Here is an 18,679-nt window from a genome sequence, read left to right on the forward strand (position 1 = left end):
ATATTCCATTTGTAGATTTCAGCTAACCTGGTGTGTACACATAGATTTGGTCAGGGGTAGGCAACCTTGGCTCTTTTATGACTCGTGGACTTCAACTCCCAGAATTCCTGAGTCAGCCATGCTGAGGGGAAAGGGAGAGGTTTCCAAGCTGAGCGATGCTGGCTCAGGAATTCTGGGAGTTGAAGTCCACGAGTCATAAAAGAGCCAAGGTTCTCCACCCCTGCCCTATATCAGGGGTACTCAACCTTGGCAACCTTAAGACTCGTGGACTTCAACTCCCAGAATTCCTGAGCCAGCATGGCTCAGCTTGGAAACCTCTCCCTTTCCCCTCAGCGTGGCTGGCTCAGGAATTCTGGGAGTTGAAGTCCACAAGTCATAAAAGAGCCAAGGTTGCCTACCCCTGGATTTGGTAGAAGGAAAGCGAGACAGCTAAGTAAGACAGTAATTAAGGGAGTTTTGCCCCATTCTATGACCTTTCTTGCCACAGTTGTTAAGTGAATCACTGTGACTGTTAAGTTATTAACACGGTCGTTAAATGAATCTGGCTTCCCCATTGACTTGATCTGACAGAAGGTCCCAAAAAGGGACCACATGACCCCCTAAAATAAATGCCAGTTGCCAAATGTCTGAATGTGGATCCCGTGAGCACAATTGTAACTGTGAACAGTCACTAAATAAATGGTTGTACGTCAAGGGCTGCATGCATTTCCTGAGAAAAAAACGACAAGACTCACGTTCACAAATATGCGGATCGCGGACATCCCTCTCCGGATGTTGGAAGTAGAAGGGCTTGCACTGCTCACAATTGTGCCCCACCGTGTTATGTTGACAATCGTCACACACCCCACCGCTGGTGTTTCCAGTCGCTAAGTAAACAGCCATATCGAAATGGCACTGCACGGAATGCTCGTTGCAATTGCACTCTTAAGAGAACAAGGGAAAAAATAAGTTTGGTAAATTAAATAAATAAGTAAAAAGCGATAGCCTAGCACAGGGGCAGACAACCTTGGCTCTTTTATGATGCGTGGACTTCAACTCCCAGAATTCCTGAGCCAGCCACGCTGGCCCAGGAATTCTGGGAGTTGAAGTCCACGCGTCATAAAAGAGCCAAGGTTGCCTACTCTTGGCCTAGCATGACAAAGGACAGTCCCTAATCTCTTTCAACAGGGGTCTCTGACCCCTGGGCTGTGGCCCGATATTAGATCATGGCCCGTTTGGAACCGGGCCACAAAATCGGCAGGCACGCACCCGCACTTGTGTGCACAGCTCCATTTGCACAAGTAGCGGACACTCGTCCGCGTGCGTGAAGCTCCATTTGTGCGAGCGGCACCCTAACCCTAATCCGCCACTTGCACAAATGGAGCTTTGTGCACGCGCGAGTGCCCGCCGCTCACACAAATGGACGCACCTCTCTTAGAAAAAGCACGCAACACCAGGCCAGGGGGAAAGATAAGGTCCTATTCTCAAATATTAGCACAAAATCCAGCCCTTCTGTAATTTTGATTTCTAATCTTTCTAGTCTTTGATTTCCCCAAATTTACCAATTCTACTTTCTATGTTCTGCTCTTCAAAAACAGAATGCTCATGATAGAACATTTCTAGCCGAATTAATTTGCATCCCTTGGACCAGTGGTGGGATTCAAATACCTGAACAACCGCTTCTCTTATTGGATGCAGGCCTGGGTCTCCGAGGCCTAGAATGGACTTCCGGAAGTGGCATCCACGCACTTCTGGTGCACTGTTCTAGGCTGGGAAGGCCTCCTCCAGGCCTCCGAGGCCTAGAACAGACTTCCGGAAGTGGCATCCACGCACTTCCGGTAGGCTGTTCTAGGCTGGGGAGGCCTCCTCCAGGCTTCCGAGGCCTAGAACAGACTTCCAGAAGTGGCATCCACACACTTCCAGTGGGCCGTTCTAGGCTGGGGAGGCCTCCTCCAGACCTCTAAGGCCTAGAATGGATTTCAGGAAGCACTGTGCATTCAGCCGCTTCTCCAAACTCAGCAAAATTTAGCTACCGGTTCTACCGAACCGGTGCGAACCGGCTGAATCTCACCACTGCCTTGGACTATTCATAAAAGGACAGATGGGCACAGCCGAGATCAAGCTTCAGTGGCATAGACCAGTGTTTCGCAATCTTGGCAACTTTAAGACATGTGAACTTCAATTCCCAGAATTCCTCCAGCCTACTGGGCAGGCTGGGAAATTCTGGGGATTGAAGTCCATACCGCAGAGATCTCTGAAGTCCACTAAGCAGTGATTAACATAGTTAGGCTTACTTTTGCAGGCGTTGCTGTTACGGCCTTCGGCGGGACGCCATGGCAAATCATGGTAAAAATCCAAGCACTGCTCACAGTTTAAGCCTTTGGTGTTGTGCCGACACATGCAGTGGCCGTGGACCTTTCACAAAATGAGACCGGAAGGTACGAGTTCAGAGCAAATGACATACTTAAAAAGATAAGCAATTGCCTCCCCTTTGCAAACCAGGAACACACGCAAAGCATTCTCATGTCGGTTTTCTCAACCTCAGCAACTTTAAGATGTGTGTACTTCAACTCCCAGAAGCCCCCTGGGCTGGAGAATTCTGGGAGTTGGAGTCCACTATGGAATAGGGAATGTGATTCTCGGTCTTGGAATGGAATGGTGATGACAGTTTGTTGCAAGAAAACAACTGCAAGAGAGCACCAAGGACCCCACAGTCCTCCTTCTCCTTCTCCTCTCCACAAATCCTTCTAGCACTGATGATGTGACCTAGTTGGGTATTGAAACGTCTGCAAGAGAACAACCAAGCTTAGAGAGCACCAAGGACCCCACAGTCCTCCTCCTCCTTTTCACAAACCCTTCTCCCTTCTAGCACTGATGATGCTACCTAGTTGGGTAATGAAACGTCTGCAAGAAAACAGCCACGTTCCGAGAGCATGAAGGACCCCCCCTCAGATTCCATTTTAGATGAAAGTTGTTTTCTGTTGTCAATCAAGGACGACGCTTTCCAACGTCAGTGTCAGAATGACAATGAAATGGCAACAGGAAAGAGAGATGGACGTTTACCATTCCTTCCACCTCTTCTTCATAGCCATGCACCGGGGCGCATTCACTGGCGTGTCCGTAACAGAAGCAGTTCCCGCGGACCACCATGTCGTAAATAGCATAATAATACTTTTCTCTGATCTCCATCCTTGAATCCAGAAGATTATCTCCCAGGGTGTGCAGTTTGGCAAATTGGATTCTTAAATTTGTAATCTTTAACATATCTAAAAAAAAGGAAAAAACAAAACAAAAACAAGAAAACGTGTGTACACGAATCTTTCTAAGAACGTTTACAACCGACAGACGTGACTACAGCCATAACCGACGGTTCCAAATTGGAAGTCGGGATCCTGCCCCTATTTCACACGTTAATAGATATTACAGATTAATTAATGATAGCCAGTTCAGTTTTAGAATAAGAGGAGGCCTTTCTATTTTGCTGCCTTAAGAGCCCCAAAATGGTAAAGTCAAGTCCTCAATTTACAACAATTCTGTTCGAAGTTACAAAGGCAATTCCTGCAATGTATGGAATGGCTATCTTGCTTTGTTTATTGTTTTCTTCTTCATCTGTTATGGAGGACACAGGACTGCCTGTGTATCATTGGTGAAGAATTCTATTTTGACTCAAAGGGCACGAGTTACTCCAATCTATGAGACAATGGAGAACAACTACAAAGCCACTTCAAACTACAAGAGAGATCTATTCTTAGCTTGAGTATGTTCTCTGAAGCCCTTAACTACCCGGTTACAGGGTGAATTCCTTTGCCAAAAGGTTGCCAACCCCTTCTGATGTTGCATTAGCTGGGGACATTTTGTGGATGGAACATATAAAAACTGTCCCCTCTTCCTTTTTAAAGCAATCCTACTTTTCGAATCACCGCAAGGAGATCAAATCAGTCGGTCCTAAAGAAAATCAACCTTGACCGTCCTTGGGAAAGACAGATCCCGCAGCTGAAGCTCAAAGACTTTGGCCACCAAAGGAGAAAAGAGGACTCCATGGAGGAAACGCAGATGTTGGGAAAGGTGGAAGGCAAAAGGAGAAGGGAACGGCAGAGGAGGGTATGGTTAGAGAACATGAATTTGGACAACCCACTGGAGGACGAGGGGGTTCGGCGCGGTCCCTGGGATCGCAAAGAGTTAGAGGCTTAGTGACTAAACAACAACAATTTGAATCAGATTTTATCTAATGATTTCCAGCCAAGCTAAGCTTTCCGATTATATCATGCATCAGGCCACTTTATTTCCCTGATTAAGCTAGTGGTGAAGACGTTCACCTCCCACTTGGAAGGTTGAGAGTTCAATCCTTGGTAGAGGCAGATGTTTCTCTTGTCGGGCACAGTGAAAAAATATATGCTGTGACCTCCACATAGGCATCAGGAAGGGCATCCAGCCAGCAAACTCTCAGCTCCCTCCAGTCGCCCCAACTCTACCCCCAATTAAAGGATTCCAGGGTCGTAAATAGGGAGTATATAAAAAAGCTTTCATATATTGAAAATAATACCTGCTATTGCTTACATTTTTTAAAACAGATAAGACTGTTCTTGCATCAGGAGTGCATGCAAATGCCATTTCTTCTGTTGTTTTTGAAAGTCAGCAAAATACTAATCCAAGCATACAATCAGATAGCTTATAACTTAAGTACCGGATCATACTTGTAATTGTTTTACTACCTTCAGTGCTTTTATTTTATTTATAATTCGTTTTTCTTTCATCTTAGACTTCAAACAGACGTAAGCACATGTCTCATCCAGACACCCCCTCCAAGCATTTGACCTGACTGAAACTTGCTTAGCTTCATCAAAGTTTCTCCATAATACACCTGGGAGTGTACTAAGGGCCTTCCCTCATTTCACTAATCCTAGGGAATTAGGAAGAAAATAATCTCAAAGATTTACACGAATAAATAAGCTGAAAGAATCAAGATAATTCACCCTAAGTGCTTTTAAACATAACTAATAGCTGCTATTATTAAAAGCTCCAATGAAACAGGTCTGGGTTTTTTTTAAGGGTTGACGTTACCAAGACTTTGAAAACTTAATTATGCTCCCATTAATCTTTCTGGATGATGGGTATCCCAAAAGATTTTAGCCCGCTTTCATGAAGTCGTAAGGACCCTTGTTTATCAGCTTCTTTGATCTCAGTGGGAAGGCAGGTTGGTGTTAATGAAAATTCTTTGGCAAGAAGATAGAACTGTGGAGTTGACATGAAGTTCAACTGAGGCCTACTGAGTTTTGGCCACCATCGACGAAGAGAATGTATTGTTCACCAGATGTAGTGTCTAGAGATGGGTTGGTTTTTTTTTAATTACAGCCATATGCTCGCCTCGTTAGAAAGCAAGTTGTGCAATTCTCAGAGCACTAACTGTCTCTAAAAAAATATTGAGTAATTTTGACCTACCAAGACAAAGCTAGCATGCATTTGACGCAAAACATAAAAGAGGATATTGTGAACATACTTTGAATCCGTGGGCTGTAGGGGTCTTCTATTCGAAAAGCAGGATCCAAAGCTCGGTAAATGACCTGAAAGGGAACACGTCAATATGAGAGAGATCTCTGCTTTGCAAATACAGGCAGTCCTCGACTTACAACAGTTCATTTAGTGACTGTTCAAAAGGCACTGAAAAACGTGACCGTTTTTCAACGTTATGACCTTTGCAGCATCCATCAAAATTCAGACACTTGGCAAATGATTCGTATTTATGACGGTTGCAGGGTCCCGGGATCACGTGATCTCCTTTTGCGACCTTCTGACAAGCAAAGTCAATGGGGAAGCCAGATTCACTTAACAACTGTGTGTCTGACTGATCCCCTGGATTGATTCACTTAGCGAGAAAGATTGGTCCCCAATCTTTCCAGCTTTGCGGACTGGGCGAAGGGGAGTGAGGAAATGGTTGTGTGTGAGCAGCAGGCGTGTGTACTTGCGCGCACAGCTCCATTTGTGCGAGTGGCGGTTTAGGGTTAGGATGCCGCTTGCACAAATGGAGCTTCACATGCGTGCGAGTGTCCGCTACTTGTGCAAATGAAGCTGTGTGTCATGGTTAATCTGAATTCCCCTCCACTGAACACATAGTATCAAAGAACAATTCCCTCCTCTAATTTACAGTCATAAATCACAGTCTCCAATTAGTTTGAAATGCAGACTTTCCCTCCTGTTCTCCATCCTGCCATTCCTTATCAGTTCTTATTGCAAAAGCCCTGAATTCACACACTATTACAATATTGTTATGTCTAACTCCATCACATTCTTCCTCTTCCCCCAGTATCATCTAATTCTAAGAGTAAAGCATAAGAAAGAAAAAGGCTGCATCTCCATATGTTGTCAAAGCAAGAATATCCAATGTTTGCAGCATTGACATTGCGCACACAAGCGGGCCTGCCTGCTGCTTTCGTGGCCTGGTTCCAAATGGGCCACAGGCCTAGTACCGGGCCATGACTTGGGGGTTGCGGACCCCTGTCATAAAATGGAGCAAAACACACAATAAATGTCTCACTTAACAACAGAAATATTGGGCTCAAATGTGGTCATAAGTTGAGGACAACCTGTAAGGTCTTTAAACATATATAGATGACCAACCTCTCCCTCGGTGGAAGGTTCAATGTCAGAATAGCGGGAATCACAAATAATGTCGTCGACTTTCTTCATGGGTCCAGTGGAGACGCCTGGGAACGAATTCTCACAGTCGTAGGCAAAATAACGGTAGACTTGCCACGTTTTGCCGAAATCGGATGATCTTTCAATTAACATGGCAGAAGGACGGAAGGTCTAAAAACAAACACAACCGAGAGGAGTTGGTTTTAGGTCACTCGGAGTTGCAAAATCGTTTGCCTTTCTGTCGATATTGGAAAGTTAATTTTCCTTTCTTACTCTCTTTTCTGTTTTTTTTTTTAATCCATGTCCTCACATATATTTTTATTTTACTTTAGTATCTATTTTTATCCCGGGGAATGGGGCTGATCCAAAGTCACACAGCCAGCTTTCATGTCTAAGGTGGGACTAGAACTCACAAACTTCTAGTGATTGACCCAAAGTCACCCAGCTGGCTTTCATGCCTAAGGTGGGACTAGAACTCACAGACTCCTGGTGATTGGCCCAAAGTCACCCAGCTGGCTTTCATGCCTAAGGTGGGACTAGAATTCACAGACTCCTGGTGATTGGCCCAAAGTCACCCAGCTGGCTTTCAAGCCTAAGGTGGGATTAGAACTCACAGATACCTAGTAATTGGCCCAAAGCCACCCAGCTGGCTTTCATGCCTAAGGTGGGACTAGAACTCACAGACACCTAGTGATTGGCCCAAAGTCACCCAGCTGGCTTTCATGCCTAAGGTGGGACTAGAACTCACAGACTCCTAGTGATTGGCTAAAGTTACCCAGCTGGCTTTCAAGCCTAAGGTGGGACTAGAACTCACAGACACCTGGTGATTGGCCCAAAGCCACCCAGCTGGCTTTCAAGCCTAAGGTGGGACTAGAACTCACAGACACCTAGTGATTGGCCCAAAGCCACCCAGCCAGTTTTCATGCCTAAAGTGGAACTAGAACTCACAGACACCTAGTGATTGGCCCAAAGTCACCCAGCTAATGCCTAAAGGGGGATTAGAACACACCCTGTTGTGAACTGTAAACAAAAGTTACGTTTTTGAATCTTCCTTTAAGTCATGCTTCAAAAATTAGTAGTGTGTTTTTTTTCTGAGTGAAAATCCTCAGAGGATGCAACCTCTTGCACCTCTTTCCCCCCCCCCAAAAAAAGAAAAAAGTGTTATTTTAAATCCTAGGGTGCATCTGCCCTGCCAGGACATCTGTGGGACAGGAAAACAACATTTTGTATACAGATGTTTTCTTCTCCGCCCCCAAAGGCCATTTCCATTGCCAAAAGGGAGGGACTTTAAAAGCCAATATGTCTTGTTGTCTTAAATAATTGCATAACTTAAATAACTGACTTTAAAAGCCAATATGTCTTGTCTTAAATAACAATAAGACAACAAGCCAATATGTCTTGTTGTCTTAAATAACTGCATTGTGGAAGTTTGGCAAATCTGGGACACCAGCCTTAGGAATTAATGCCCAGCAAATGTGATGGCCTTCAAAAAGCCCACACAATTCTCACTTCTGCAGCAACAAAAAGTCAGGGATCAGAACTTCCCAGCTGTAGGAAAACAAGAGATGCAGAAGAAATCTTTCTCCATTTTGTGAGGGTTTGGAGATTCATTCAAAGCAGTTCTTATCTTAAAAATGCAGAACAGGCCAATTAAATTGCACCATAAAAAACGCTGGAATTTGTTGTCTGTCTTCCCTCTTGAATTCCAGGATTAATCTTTTTTTAAAAAAAAAATCCTTTAGTGCCTCTTATCTTACATGCGGGGGAAAATGCCAGTTAAACCTTTGACTGGCATCTAGGGCCAGGATATGGGGCTCTTCTTTGCTGTTGGAGGAAAATGTTATGGATTTTTTTTTTTTTTACCTTGAAGGTCATAATGAGGTGGGTAAAATGGAATTCCGCCTCTAGATCCAATTGGACAGTCACGTTTTCTACTCCTGCAGGACGGAAAGAGGGGGGGGGGGAAGAGAAGGTTTCGTTGTAAACAAGAACATTTGTTAAAAATCGAATTCCATCTCTTGAATTCCCCAGAGGGAAAAAGGCAGGGCTTTGAACCAAATCCTTTCTTTCTTTCTTTCTTTCTTTCTTTCTTTCTTTCTTTCTTTCTTTCTTTCTTTCTTTCTTTCTTTCCTTCCTTTCTTAATTCTCTTTCTCTCTTTAATCCGTCCCTTACTCTTTCCAATCTCCTTCCTTCCTTCCTTCCTTCCTTCCTTCCTTCCTTCCTTTTAAACCCTCCCTCTTTCCCATCCCTTTCCTTTCTTCCTTCCTTCCTTCCTTCCTTCCTTTTAAACCCTCCCTCTTTCCCATCCCTTTCCTTCCTTCCTTCCTTCCTTCCTTCCTTCCTTCCTTCCCTTCCTTCATTTCTTCCTTTCTTCCTTCCCCTTTCTCTCTTTAATCCCTCCCTTCCTTTTTCCCATCTCCCTCCCTTCCTTCTTTCTTCTCTTTCTAAACCCTCCCTCTTTCCAATCCTTCTTTTTCTTCCATCCTTTCCTTCCTTTCTTTCTTCCCCTTTCTCTCTTTAATCCCTCCCTTCCTTTTTCCATCTCCTTCCTTCCTTCTTCCTTTTCTTTTTAAACCCTCCCTTTCCCATCCCCTTCCTTTCCTTCCTTTTCTTCTTTCCTTTCCTTCTTTCCTTTCTTTCTTCCCCTTTCTCTTTAATCCCTCCCTTCCTTTTTCCCATCTCCTTCCTTCCTTCCTTCTTTCCTTCCTTCCTCTCTCTCTCTCTCTCTCTTTCTTTCTCTCCTTAAATCTCTTCTTTCCCTCCCTCCTTCGCACAACACAGGTTATTTCCCAGCAGAAGCAAAATATATTCATAGTGGTGTCTGACTTGTTGTATGCTTTAAAAAGTGAAAAAGCATGCCACTAATTGCATATGTACAGTCTTCACAGGACTATTTCCGAGTTCTTCACATCCCATCCCGATGCAGCCTACCGTTTTCTGATTGCCACCACAGCTTCAGGCGATTGGGAGCAAAAGCGGTCACCACGTTTTCAATACGATGGTTGTCCGGATTCAAGGTCTCGTGGAACGGATCGCGTGAATCGCACGTAAAACATTTCTTGTCCTCCTGAAATAAGCAAGACAAAAATCAAGTGTGCAACAGTGATTATTTCTGGTACTGAAACTTCGTTAAATTCTCACTTCACTGGACCCATTCAAGTCCAAGTTAATGTCCAACATACTGGGGTCCCAACAGAACAGAACAGAATGGAATGGAGCGGAACGGAACAGAACAGAATAGAATTGAGTAGAGTAGAATAGAACAGAACAGAATAGATGGAATAGAATAGAACAGAACGGAACGGAGTGGAGAGGAGTAGAGTGGAGTGGAGTGGAGTAGAGTAGAGTAGAGTAGAGTAGAGTAGAACAGAACAGATGGAATAGAATTGAATAGAATAGAATAGAATTGAGTAGAGTAGAATAGAACAGAACAGAATAGATGGAATAGAATAGAATAGAATAGAATAGAATAGAATAGAATAGAATAGAATAGAATAGAATAGAATGGAATGGAATGGAATGGAATGGAATGGAGTGGAGTGGAGTGGAGTGGAGTGGAGTGGAGTGGAGTGGAGTGGAGTAGAGTAGAGTAGAGTAGAGTAGAGTAGAGTAGAGTAGAGTAGAACAGAACAGATGGAATAGAATTGAGTAGAATAGAATAGAATTGAGTAGAGTAGAATAGAACAGAACAGAATAGATGGAATAGAATAGAATAGAATAGAATAGAATAGAATAGAATGGAATGGAATGGAGTGGAATGGAATGGAATGGAATGGAGTGGAGTGGAGTGGAGTGGAGTGGAGTGGAGTGGAGTAGAGTAGAGTAGAACAGAACAGATGGAATAGAATTGAATAGAATAGAATAGAATTGAGTAGAGTAGAGTAGAACAGAACAGAACAGAATAGATGGAATAGAATAGAATAGAATAGAATAGAATAGAATGGAATGGAATGGAATGGAATGGAGTGGAATGGAGTAGAGTAGAACAGAACAGATGGAATAGAATTGAGTAGAATAGAATAGAATTGAGTAGAGTAGAACAGAACAGAACAGAACAGAATAGATGGAATAGAATTGAGTAGAATAGAAAATAAATTGAGTAGAGTAGAAAATAAATTGAGTAGAGTAGAATATGACAGATGGAATAGAATTGAGTAGAATATAATTGAGTAGAATAGAACGGAACAGAACAGAACAGAATAGAGCTGGAAGGGACCTTGGAGGTCTTCTAGTCCAGCCCCCTGCTCAAGCAGGAGAATCTATACTAAATGAACTGTTGTAAGTCGAGGACCCCCTGTACTTAGCTACTGCATTATATTTCAGTTGTTAAAATTGTAGATCTCAGCACTAACAGGGATGTGATCCCTTTCCAGGAAACAGCTCTCAAAATTAAGTCACCGCCATGCAAGGACGTTAACGCAAGCTCCTGGACGCTGACCTATTTCCTGGCATATTTTTTTAAGCCAACTCTCTTTAATTGTTCCCCATTTCCTCCATTTTGCTTGGAAATTTCGGATCCAGGATACAAACGCCACAATTTTCTCCTAAGCCTGCACTGTTAAAAAAACCAACCAGATGCCTCCACTCGCTTTCCTTCCCTTTCCTCACTGCTCTTCATGTGCTAAATTTAAGATTTGCAAACACCAGAGAGCTATCTAGCCTAATTCTGCAAAACAGCCCAATCCCGAGAAGTCGACGTTATTCTCTTTACTGGCACAAAGGCTTTGATGCTTTTCGCTCCGACTGCTTTCCAACAAACCGAAGACTTCCATTTTTGGAAATTGGGACTCCTTTATTTGCCTCCATCCGTCATGTTGTTGGACCTGCTGGTAATTTTCTATCCATCCAACCACCTAAAATTTGGAACTCTGACTTTCTCCAGAAATATTTATGAATCACTCTCACTTTTTAAGATAAACATTTCTACCTTTGGAGTTAAACAAACGGTGACGGGGGGAACCTTCTGAGTTGCAAAATGGGAGAACAGCTACAGTCACGGCGTTCTATAACATCGCATACAAATTGTACCAAAAATACTAAAAGGAAAAACACTGGGTTACTTGTGAACAGGGAGCAGAGGTAGTTCCTGGTTCCGATCAATTTGCACAAATCAAGGAGAGAAGCAACCTGGAACTAAGGACGTTGTGGGTGCTTCATCACTGGAGGTTTTTAAGAAGAGATTAGTTAACCATTTGTCCAAAATGGTATAGGGTTTCCTACTCGAGCAGGGGGTTGGAGTAGATGACCTCCAAGGCCCCGTCCAACTCTGTTTGCAAGCAGATATTGACTTAACGGATTAACAAGTCTGTGAAAGGAACAGTAGATCACTGGGACTTGATCACCTTCAAGCAGGTTGGACTACTGTCTCCAGAATTCCTAGCTAGAGAAGTCAATATCTGCCTGCAAATCCTTGTACAACTAGTCCTCATGACCATAACTTACGAGCTCAAAATTTCTGTTGCTAAGTGAGACACTTGTTTTCCCCCCATTTTATCTTTCTTGCCGCAGTGAATCATTGCAGTGGTTAAACTAGCAACTTGGATTTTAAATAAATCGGGCTTCCCCATCGATTTTGCTTGTCAGAAGGTTACAAAAGGGGATCACGTGATCCCCCAGGATGCTGTAACCGTCCTAAATAGCATCCAGTTGCCCAGCGTCTGAATTTTGATCTCCTATGGGGATGCTGCAATGGTCATAAGTGTGAAAAACGGTCATAAGTCAGTTTTCAATACTGTTGAATGATTGTAAGTTGAATCCTATTTTTGTAGGATTTTTGAATCGTATTTTTGTTGGATTCAAAGTATATACTTCTGTCTTGGTTAATGAAGTATATTTTCTTTTTCCAAGGATGTTTTAGAAAGAGAAAGGCTGATTTAGTTTTATCCCTATGGTTATATATTTTGACATAGGTTGCAATTGAGGAAGTGGTTAAAAATCTCTCTCTTGTAGGCCACGCTTGAGTGCAAACATTCAGCTGGCTATTTCTTATTAATATAGTTAGAAACACTGCATCATAAAAGCATCCACTGTTACATTCCTACATGAACAATTCTGGCGTAATAGTACTCATAACTACACTGCCCGTTTGTACTTCACATAGATTAGGGGTCTTCAAACTTGGCCCCTTTATGACTGGTGGACTTCAACTCCCAGAATTCCTCAGTCGGCCATTTTGATGAAACTGCAGGCCTGGATCCAGACCAGGGGCCTTCAAACTTAGCCTTTTTATGACTGGTGGACTTCAACTCCCAGAATTCCTCAGCCAGCATGCCTGGCTGAGGAATTCTGGGAGTTGAAGTCCACAAGGACCGAATTTGAAGAGCCCTGACATAGATAGATGAATAAGCTTTTGAAAACCAGAGACCACGTTTAAAATTTTGAGAGTCTAGGGCAGGGGTAGGCAACCTTGGCTCTTTTATGACTCGTGGACTTCAACTCCCAGAATTCCTGAGCCAGGAACCTTCTTTGGGACTTGGGTGCAATCCCAAAACATCTGGAAGCGACTTGAACCCCATCAGCACTGACAAAATAACCCATCAGTCAATTGCAAAAGGCAGCTTTACTTGGCACAGTTTCCACCTTGCAAAGACGCCTGTAACACCATCAAACATCCACATCTGGTTATCTCAGATCCTTGGGAAGGGCTCGATGCCAAATCCAGACTGAACATCTGGTTGACTGTGCAACAAATAATAAAGACAAACTTTCCATCTGTCAGTTACAAGAAGCCGCAATGCATGGATCTGGATATATACTACATTGATAAAGAATAGAATAGAATAGAATAGAATAGAATAGAATAGAATAGAATAGAATAGAATAGAATAGAATAGAATAACAGAGTTGGAAAGGACCTTGGAGGTCATCTAGTCCAACCCCCTGCTCAGGCAGGAAACCCTATACCATTTCGGACAAATGGCTGTCCAGTCTCTTCTTAAAAACTTCCAGTGTTGGAGCATTCACAGCTTCTGGAGGCCGGTTGTTCCACTGGTTAATTGTTCTGTCAGGAAGTTTCTCCTTAGTTCTAGGTTGCTTCTCTCCTTGATTAGTTTCTACCCGTTGCTTCTTGTCCTGCCTTCAGGTGCTTTGGAAAATAGCTTGACTCCCTCTTCTTTGGGGCAGTCCCTGAGATACTGGAACACTGTTATCATGTCCCCCCTTATCCTTCTCTTCATTAAACTAGACATACCCAATTCCTGCAACCGTTCCTTATGTATTTTAGCCTCCAGTCCTCTGATGTATTATAAAACATGATAGGTTTTGGGGAAGAATCGTGAAGGAAACCTAACACCAACTGCAAAAGAAATGGCAGCTGTGATTTCACATGATTGTATATGTAATGATAATAATGAACCTAAACAAAACATGAGGAAAGGGTCTGTCTCTCTCTTTCTCTCTCTCACTTTCTATCTCTTTCTGTGTCTGTTTTTTCTCTCTTTCTTTCTCTGTCTCTCTTATTCTCTCTGTCTCTCTCTATCTCTTTCTCTCTGTTTTCTCTTTTTCTTTCTGTCTCTCTGTCTCTATTTTTTCTCTTTCTTTTTCTGTCTCTTTCTCTGTGTCTCTGTCTGTCTCTCTTTCTCTCTGTTTTTTCTCTCCTTCTTTCTCTGTCTCTTATTCTCTCTGTGTGTGTCTCTGTCTGTCTCTCTCTCTCTCTCACTTTCTATCTCTCTGTTTTTCTCTTTCTTTTTCTGTCTCTTTTATTCTCTCTCTGTCTGTCTCTCTCTGTCTGTCTCTCTCTGTGTCTGTTTTTTCTCTTTCTTTTTCTGTCTCTTTCTCTCTCTCTCTCTCTGTCTCTCTTTCTTTCTCTCACTTTCTCTCTCTGTTTTTTCTCTTTCTTTCTCTGTCTCTCTTATTCTCTCTCTGTCTCTGTCTGTCTGTCTCTCTCTCTCACTTTTTATCTCTCTCTGTCTGTTTTTTCTCTTTCTTTTTCTGTCTCTCTTATTCTGTCTGTCTGTCTGTCTCTCTCTCTTTCTCTCACTTTCTCTCTGTCTGTTGTTTCTTTCTTTATCTGTCTCTTATTCTCTATCTGTCTTTCTCTCTCTCACTTTCTCTCTCTATCTATCTGTTTTTCTCTCTCTTTTTCTGTCTCTCTTTCTTATTATCTCTCTCTGTCTCTCTCTCTATCTCTCTCTGTCTCTCTCTCTATTTCTATTTCTCTCTCTCTCTCTCTCTCTGCAAGAACGACCTCTGAAATTCAACCTGGTCCTTTCCCAGAGACGATCTGGGTTGAAACAGAACTCACAGGAGGCAGAGATCAAGAGTTTTTTCTTGTATCACAGCCAGGATTAAAAAAAAAAAAAAGTCCCAGGAGACTTTAGTTCATCGCATTCAGGAAGTTTAAAAAAAAAGAAAGCAAATAAGGGTAGGAAACAGTGGGACACAGGCAACTGCACAAACAAATCTGTGTCTGAAGGATGGAGTCTGTTTCCTCTCAACTTCTAGACACCAGCAGATGTTTCTGCTTATCGGAGAGGGATGTGGTGCTGCTTAGTCAGCTCAGGGAACAAAGAACAAGAGAAGGCAACACACAAGAAATGGAAAATCAGGGCATCAACTTATCATGGTGGACACATTTACAAATACAAACTAGATATGATAAAGGTATTAAAATGGATGGGTTTTCTAAGGAGCAAACTGTGTTTAATAAGAACCTAGAACTAAGGAGAAACTTCCTGACAGTTAGAACAATTAACCAGTGGAACCACCTGCCTCCAGAAGCGGTGAATGCTCCAACACTGGAAGTTTTTCAGAAGAGATTGGACAGCCATCTGTCTGAAATGGTGTAGGGTTTCCTACCTGAACAGGGGGTTGGACTCGATGACCTCCAAGGTCCCTTCCAACTTTATTATTATTATTATTATTATTATTATTATTATTATTATTGATCATCGCACAGTCAGCCAGATGTTCAGACTGGATTTGGCGTTTTGTCTACCTATCGAGTCCTTACCCAGGACCTGGGATAGGCAGATGTGGATGTTTGATGGTATTACAGATATCGTCGCAGGATGGAAGCAGTTCCTAGTAAGGCCGCCTTTTGCAATTGACTAATAGCGAATTTGTCAATGCCAATGGTGTTCAAGTGGTGCTCCAGTTGTTTTGGGATTGCACCCAAGGAGCCTATGACTATTGGTACTACCCTTGCTTGCTTTTGCCACAGTCTTTCTATTTCTATTTGTAGGTCTTTGTATTTTGTTATCTTCTCCAGTTCTTTCTCATCTATTCTGCTGTCTCCAGGCACTGCCACGTCCACTATCCAGACTTTTTGGTCTTTCTTATCGACAATTGTTAAGTCTGGGGTGTTATGTTGCAGGTGCTACTATTATTATTATTATTATTATTATTAACTTTGGATGAAAAATTAATTAAGAAATGTATAATTTTTTTATCAGCTTTGGAAATGGAAGTTAAAGAAACAATGATAAGACGGCCAACAAATTTTGGTTACAATATAGAACTAGAAAGATGGCAAAATGTATGGGAAAGAAATTGTAAGCTGACAATGTTAACTTCTTATAAAGAAAATTTTTATAAAATGTTTTTATAGATGGCCCCTGCCACCAGCAAGATTAGCGAAAATGTTTAAAAATATGTCAGATAGATGTTGGAAATGTAAACATAAGTCAGGCACATATTATCACGTTTGGTGGACGTGTGATAGAGCAAAGAACTATTGGAAAAAGATACATACTCTGGCTAGAAAAGATATTAGGAGAACATGTTGATTTTAAACCTGAACTTTTTTTTTATTAAGGATAATGCCAGAAAAGATCAATAAACGAAGCTTATATTTGACTTTGTATGTCACAACAGTGGCAAGAATTACATTTGTGCAACACTGAAAGAATGAAGGAATGCCATCAGATGAAGAAATAATAAAAAAAATATTAGAATGCGCCGAGATGGACAGACTGACTGTGAGACTGAAAGAAAAGGAAGAAACAGACTATTATCAAACCTGGAACTTATTTTACTATTGGCTAGAGCAGTGGTTCTCAACGTGTGGGTCGGGACCCCATTTGGGGTCGAACGACCATTTCACGGGGGTCGTCAAACAACACAGTCTGGCACTTTTTCCCCCCTTTTCCTTAGCTGTGCTACTCCCTTTTATTCTATTGGTTTTTGAAAGCCAATAGAATAGACTCTCTTGAATAGAGTCTAATTCTATTGGCTTTCAAAAGCCAATAGGAATTGTCCAGGCTGTCTCTGTCTCTGCTCTGCTGAGCCCGCCAAAAGTCCCATTCTGCAAACGGTGCTGCACCAATTGAGTAGTCCTCGACTTACGACCGGTTGAGTAGTCCTCAACTTACGACCGGTTGGGGGTCGCGGCATTAAAAAGGTTGAGAACCACTGGGCTAGAGGAAAGAATAAAGGATTAGGAACTAAGTATGTATTAGCATATGCAAACTCAGACAGCACGTTGGTTGAAAAATTATTATGGTTTGAAAATGAAAAACTTATTAAAAAAAAAAGAACCCAACATTTCTGCTGCTCAAGTGTGTTTAGAAGTGCTTTGCCTACTAGTGAAGTATGTTTGAAGCACCTCTCTAGAACAATGAACGTAGCCACCTGATTTGACCCAACTGCTTTAAGAACCTTAAAAAGGAATATTTGGAGAAGGGCAAGCTGCGAGGTGTCTCTTTCAGATCATTTGCACCCTTTGATACCGTTCCTTATTTTCCAACTAGTTCAGGGGTGTCAAACTCAACTTCATTGAGGGCTGAATCAACATAGCGGTTGCCCTTGGGGGGGCGGGTGGGTGTGGCCAGGGTGGGTGCGGCCTACTGGGTGGGCGTGGATGGAGTGGATGTGGCCTACTGGGTGGGTATGGCCAGCTCTACATCGATCGCCCTACTGCCTGCCGAAACCCCTCCCCCGGAGCCCAACAAGGCAGATATGTGAAGAAGGCGAGGGCCATTGGTTGGCCACTTCCAGGCGATGGTCCATTTCTTCATTCCTCACAAAGGGGGACACCTCCCCAGCATGCACCCAGGGGGCGGGGCCGACGCGGCAGGGGCTGGTTCCTCGCTGTTTCCAGACGGCCTTGTGGAGCTAAGACTGAATGCGTTTCAGCATAGATGGCCACCACAAAATTGTACATTGGCTCCCCCGGCCGGCCTGGACCAGTGGGGGCCGTTCCCTCACTGTTTCCAGGATGGCTTCGTGGGCCGCATGAAACCACTTCGCGGGCCACATCCGGCCCCCGGGCCTTGTGTTTGACATGTCTGGCCTAGTTGAACAAAAGCATCACTTGAAATACAGACTCATAAAATTGGCATAAAATAAGCAAAGCCGGCTTCCCCATTGTCGCCAAAGGGGATCATGTGACCCACGGGACACTGCGACCGTCATAAACAGGAGTCCGTTGCCAAGCGTCTGGAATTTTGATCACGTGATCATTGGGATGTGTGCAAATGTGTGAAAAACGGCCATAAGTCACTTTTTTCCAACGGTCACTAAACAAAACGTTGTAGGCTGAGGAGTACCTATATTTCCCAGCAGACGTTCCTCTCCAGCAGCCTCTTTCAGTTCAGACTTACCTGGAGGTGGCTCACAATGCAGAATGGTTCAGGTTTGTGAAGGCCACAGGTGGAGGAGGCTATCAGCTTGTTGGCTCGGCCAATCAGCAAGTCTCCTGTAGCCGGATAACAGCTGCCTTCCGCACATCCGTAGCTGTATTCTGGTCCTTGACCCGCTACAATGGCCCAGAGACCTGAAACAAAGAATGTCAAAAGAAGAAGTGTTAATACCACTTTACAATGGCTTGGTAAGGCCGCACTTGGAATGCTGCATTCAGTTTTGGTCATCACGATGTAAAAAAGATGTTGAGACTCTAGAAAGAGTGCGGAGAAGAGCAACAAAGATGATCAAGGGACCGGAGGCTAAAACACATAAGGAACGGTTGCTGGAATTGGGAATATCTAGTTTAATGAAGAGAAGGAGGAGGGGGGACAGGATAGCAGTGTTCCAATATCTCAGGGGCTGCCTCAAAGAAGAGGGAGTCAAGGTATTCTGCAAAGCACCTGAAGGCAGGACAAGAAGCAACGGTGGAAACTAATCAAGGAG

General features: G+C 43.2%; 1 protein-coding gene across 1 annotated transcript in view; it reads right to left on the reverse strand.

The window, feature by feature from the left end:
- LAMB1 (laminin subunit beta 1) overlaps window positions 1-18,679 on the reverse strand; it is a 78,541-nt gene that overhangs the window by 54,805 nt on the left and 5,057 nt on the right. The window contains exons 2-9 of the mRNA XM_039354490.1: window positions 18,154-18,326; window positions 9,545-9,680; window positions 8,476-8,549; window positions 6,595-6,783; window positions 5,477-5,540; window positions 3,043-3,245; window positions 2,274-2,394; window positions 735-923 (exon numbers count right to left, since the gene is read on the reverse strand). Of these exons, the coding sequence (XP_039210424.1) occupies window positions 735-923; window positions 2,274-2,394; window positions 3,043-3,245; window positions 5,477-5,540; window positions 6,595-6,783; window positions 8,476-8,549; window positions 9,545-9,680; window positions 18,154-18,326 (1,149 nt within the window). The remainder of the gene's footprint in view (window positions 1-734; window positions 924-2,273; window positions 2,395-3,042; window positions 3,246-5,476; window positions 5,541-6,594; window positions 6,784-8,475; window positions 8,550-9,544; window positions 9,681-18,153; window positions 18,327-18,679) is intronic.

Source organism: Crotalus tigris, unplaced genomic scaffold (genome assembly GCF_016545835.1).
Source record: "Crotalus tigris isolate CLP2741 ecotype Arizona unplaced genomic scaffold, ASM1654583v1 scf7180000018553.2237530, whole genome shotgun sequence".
Classification (NCBI taxonomy): domain Eukaryota; kingdom Metazoa; phylum Chordata; class Lepidosauria; order Squamata; family Viperidae; genus Crotalus; species Crotalus tigris.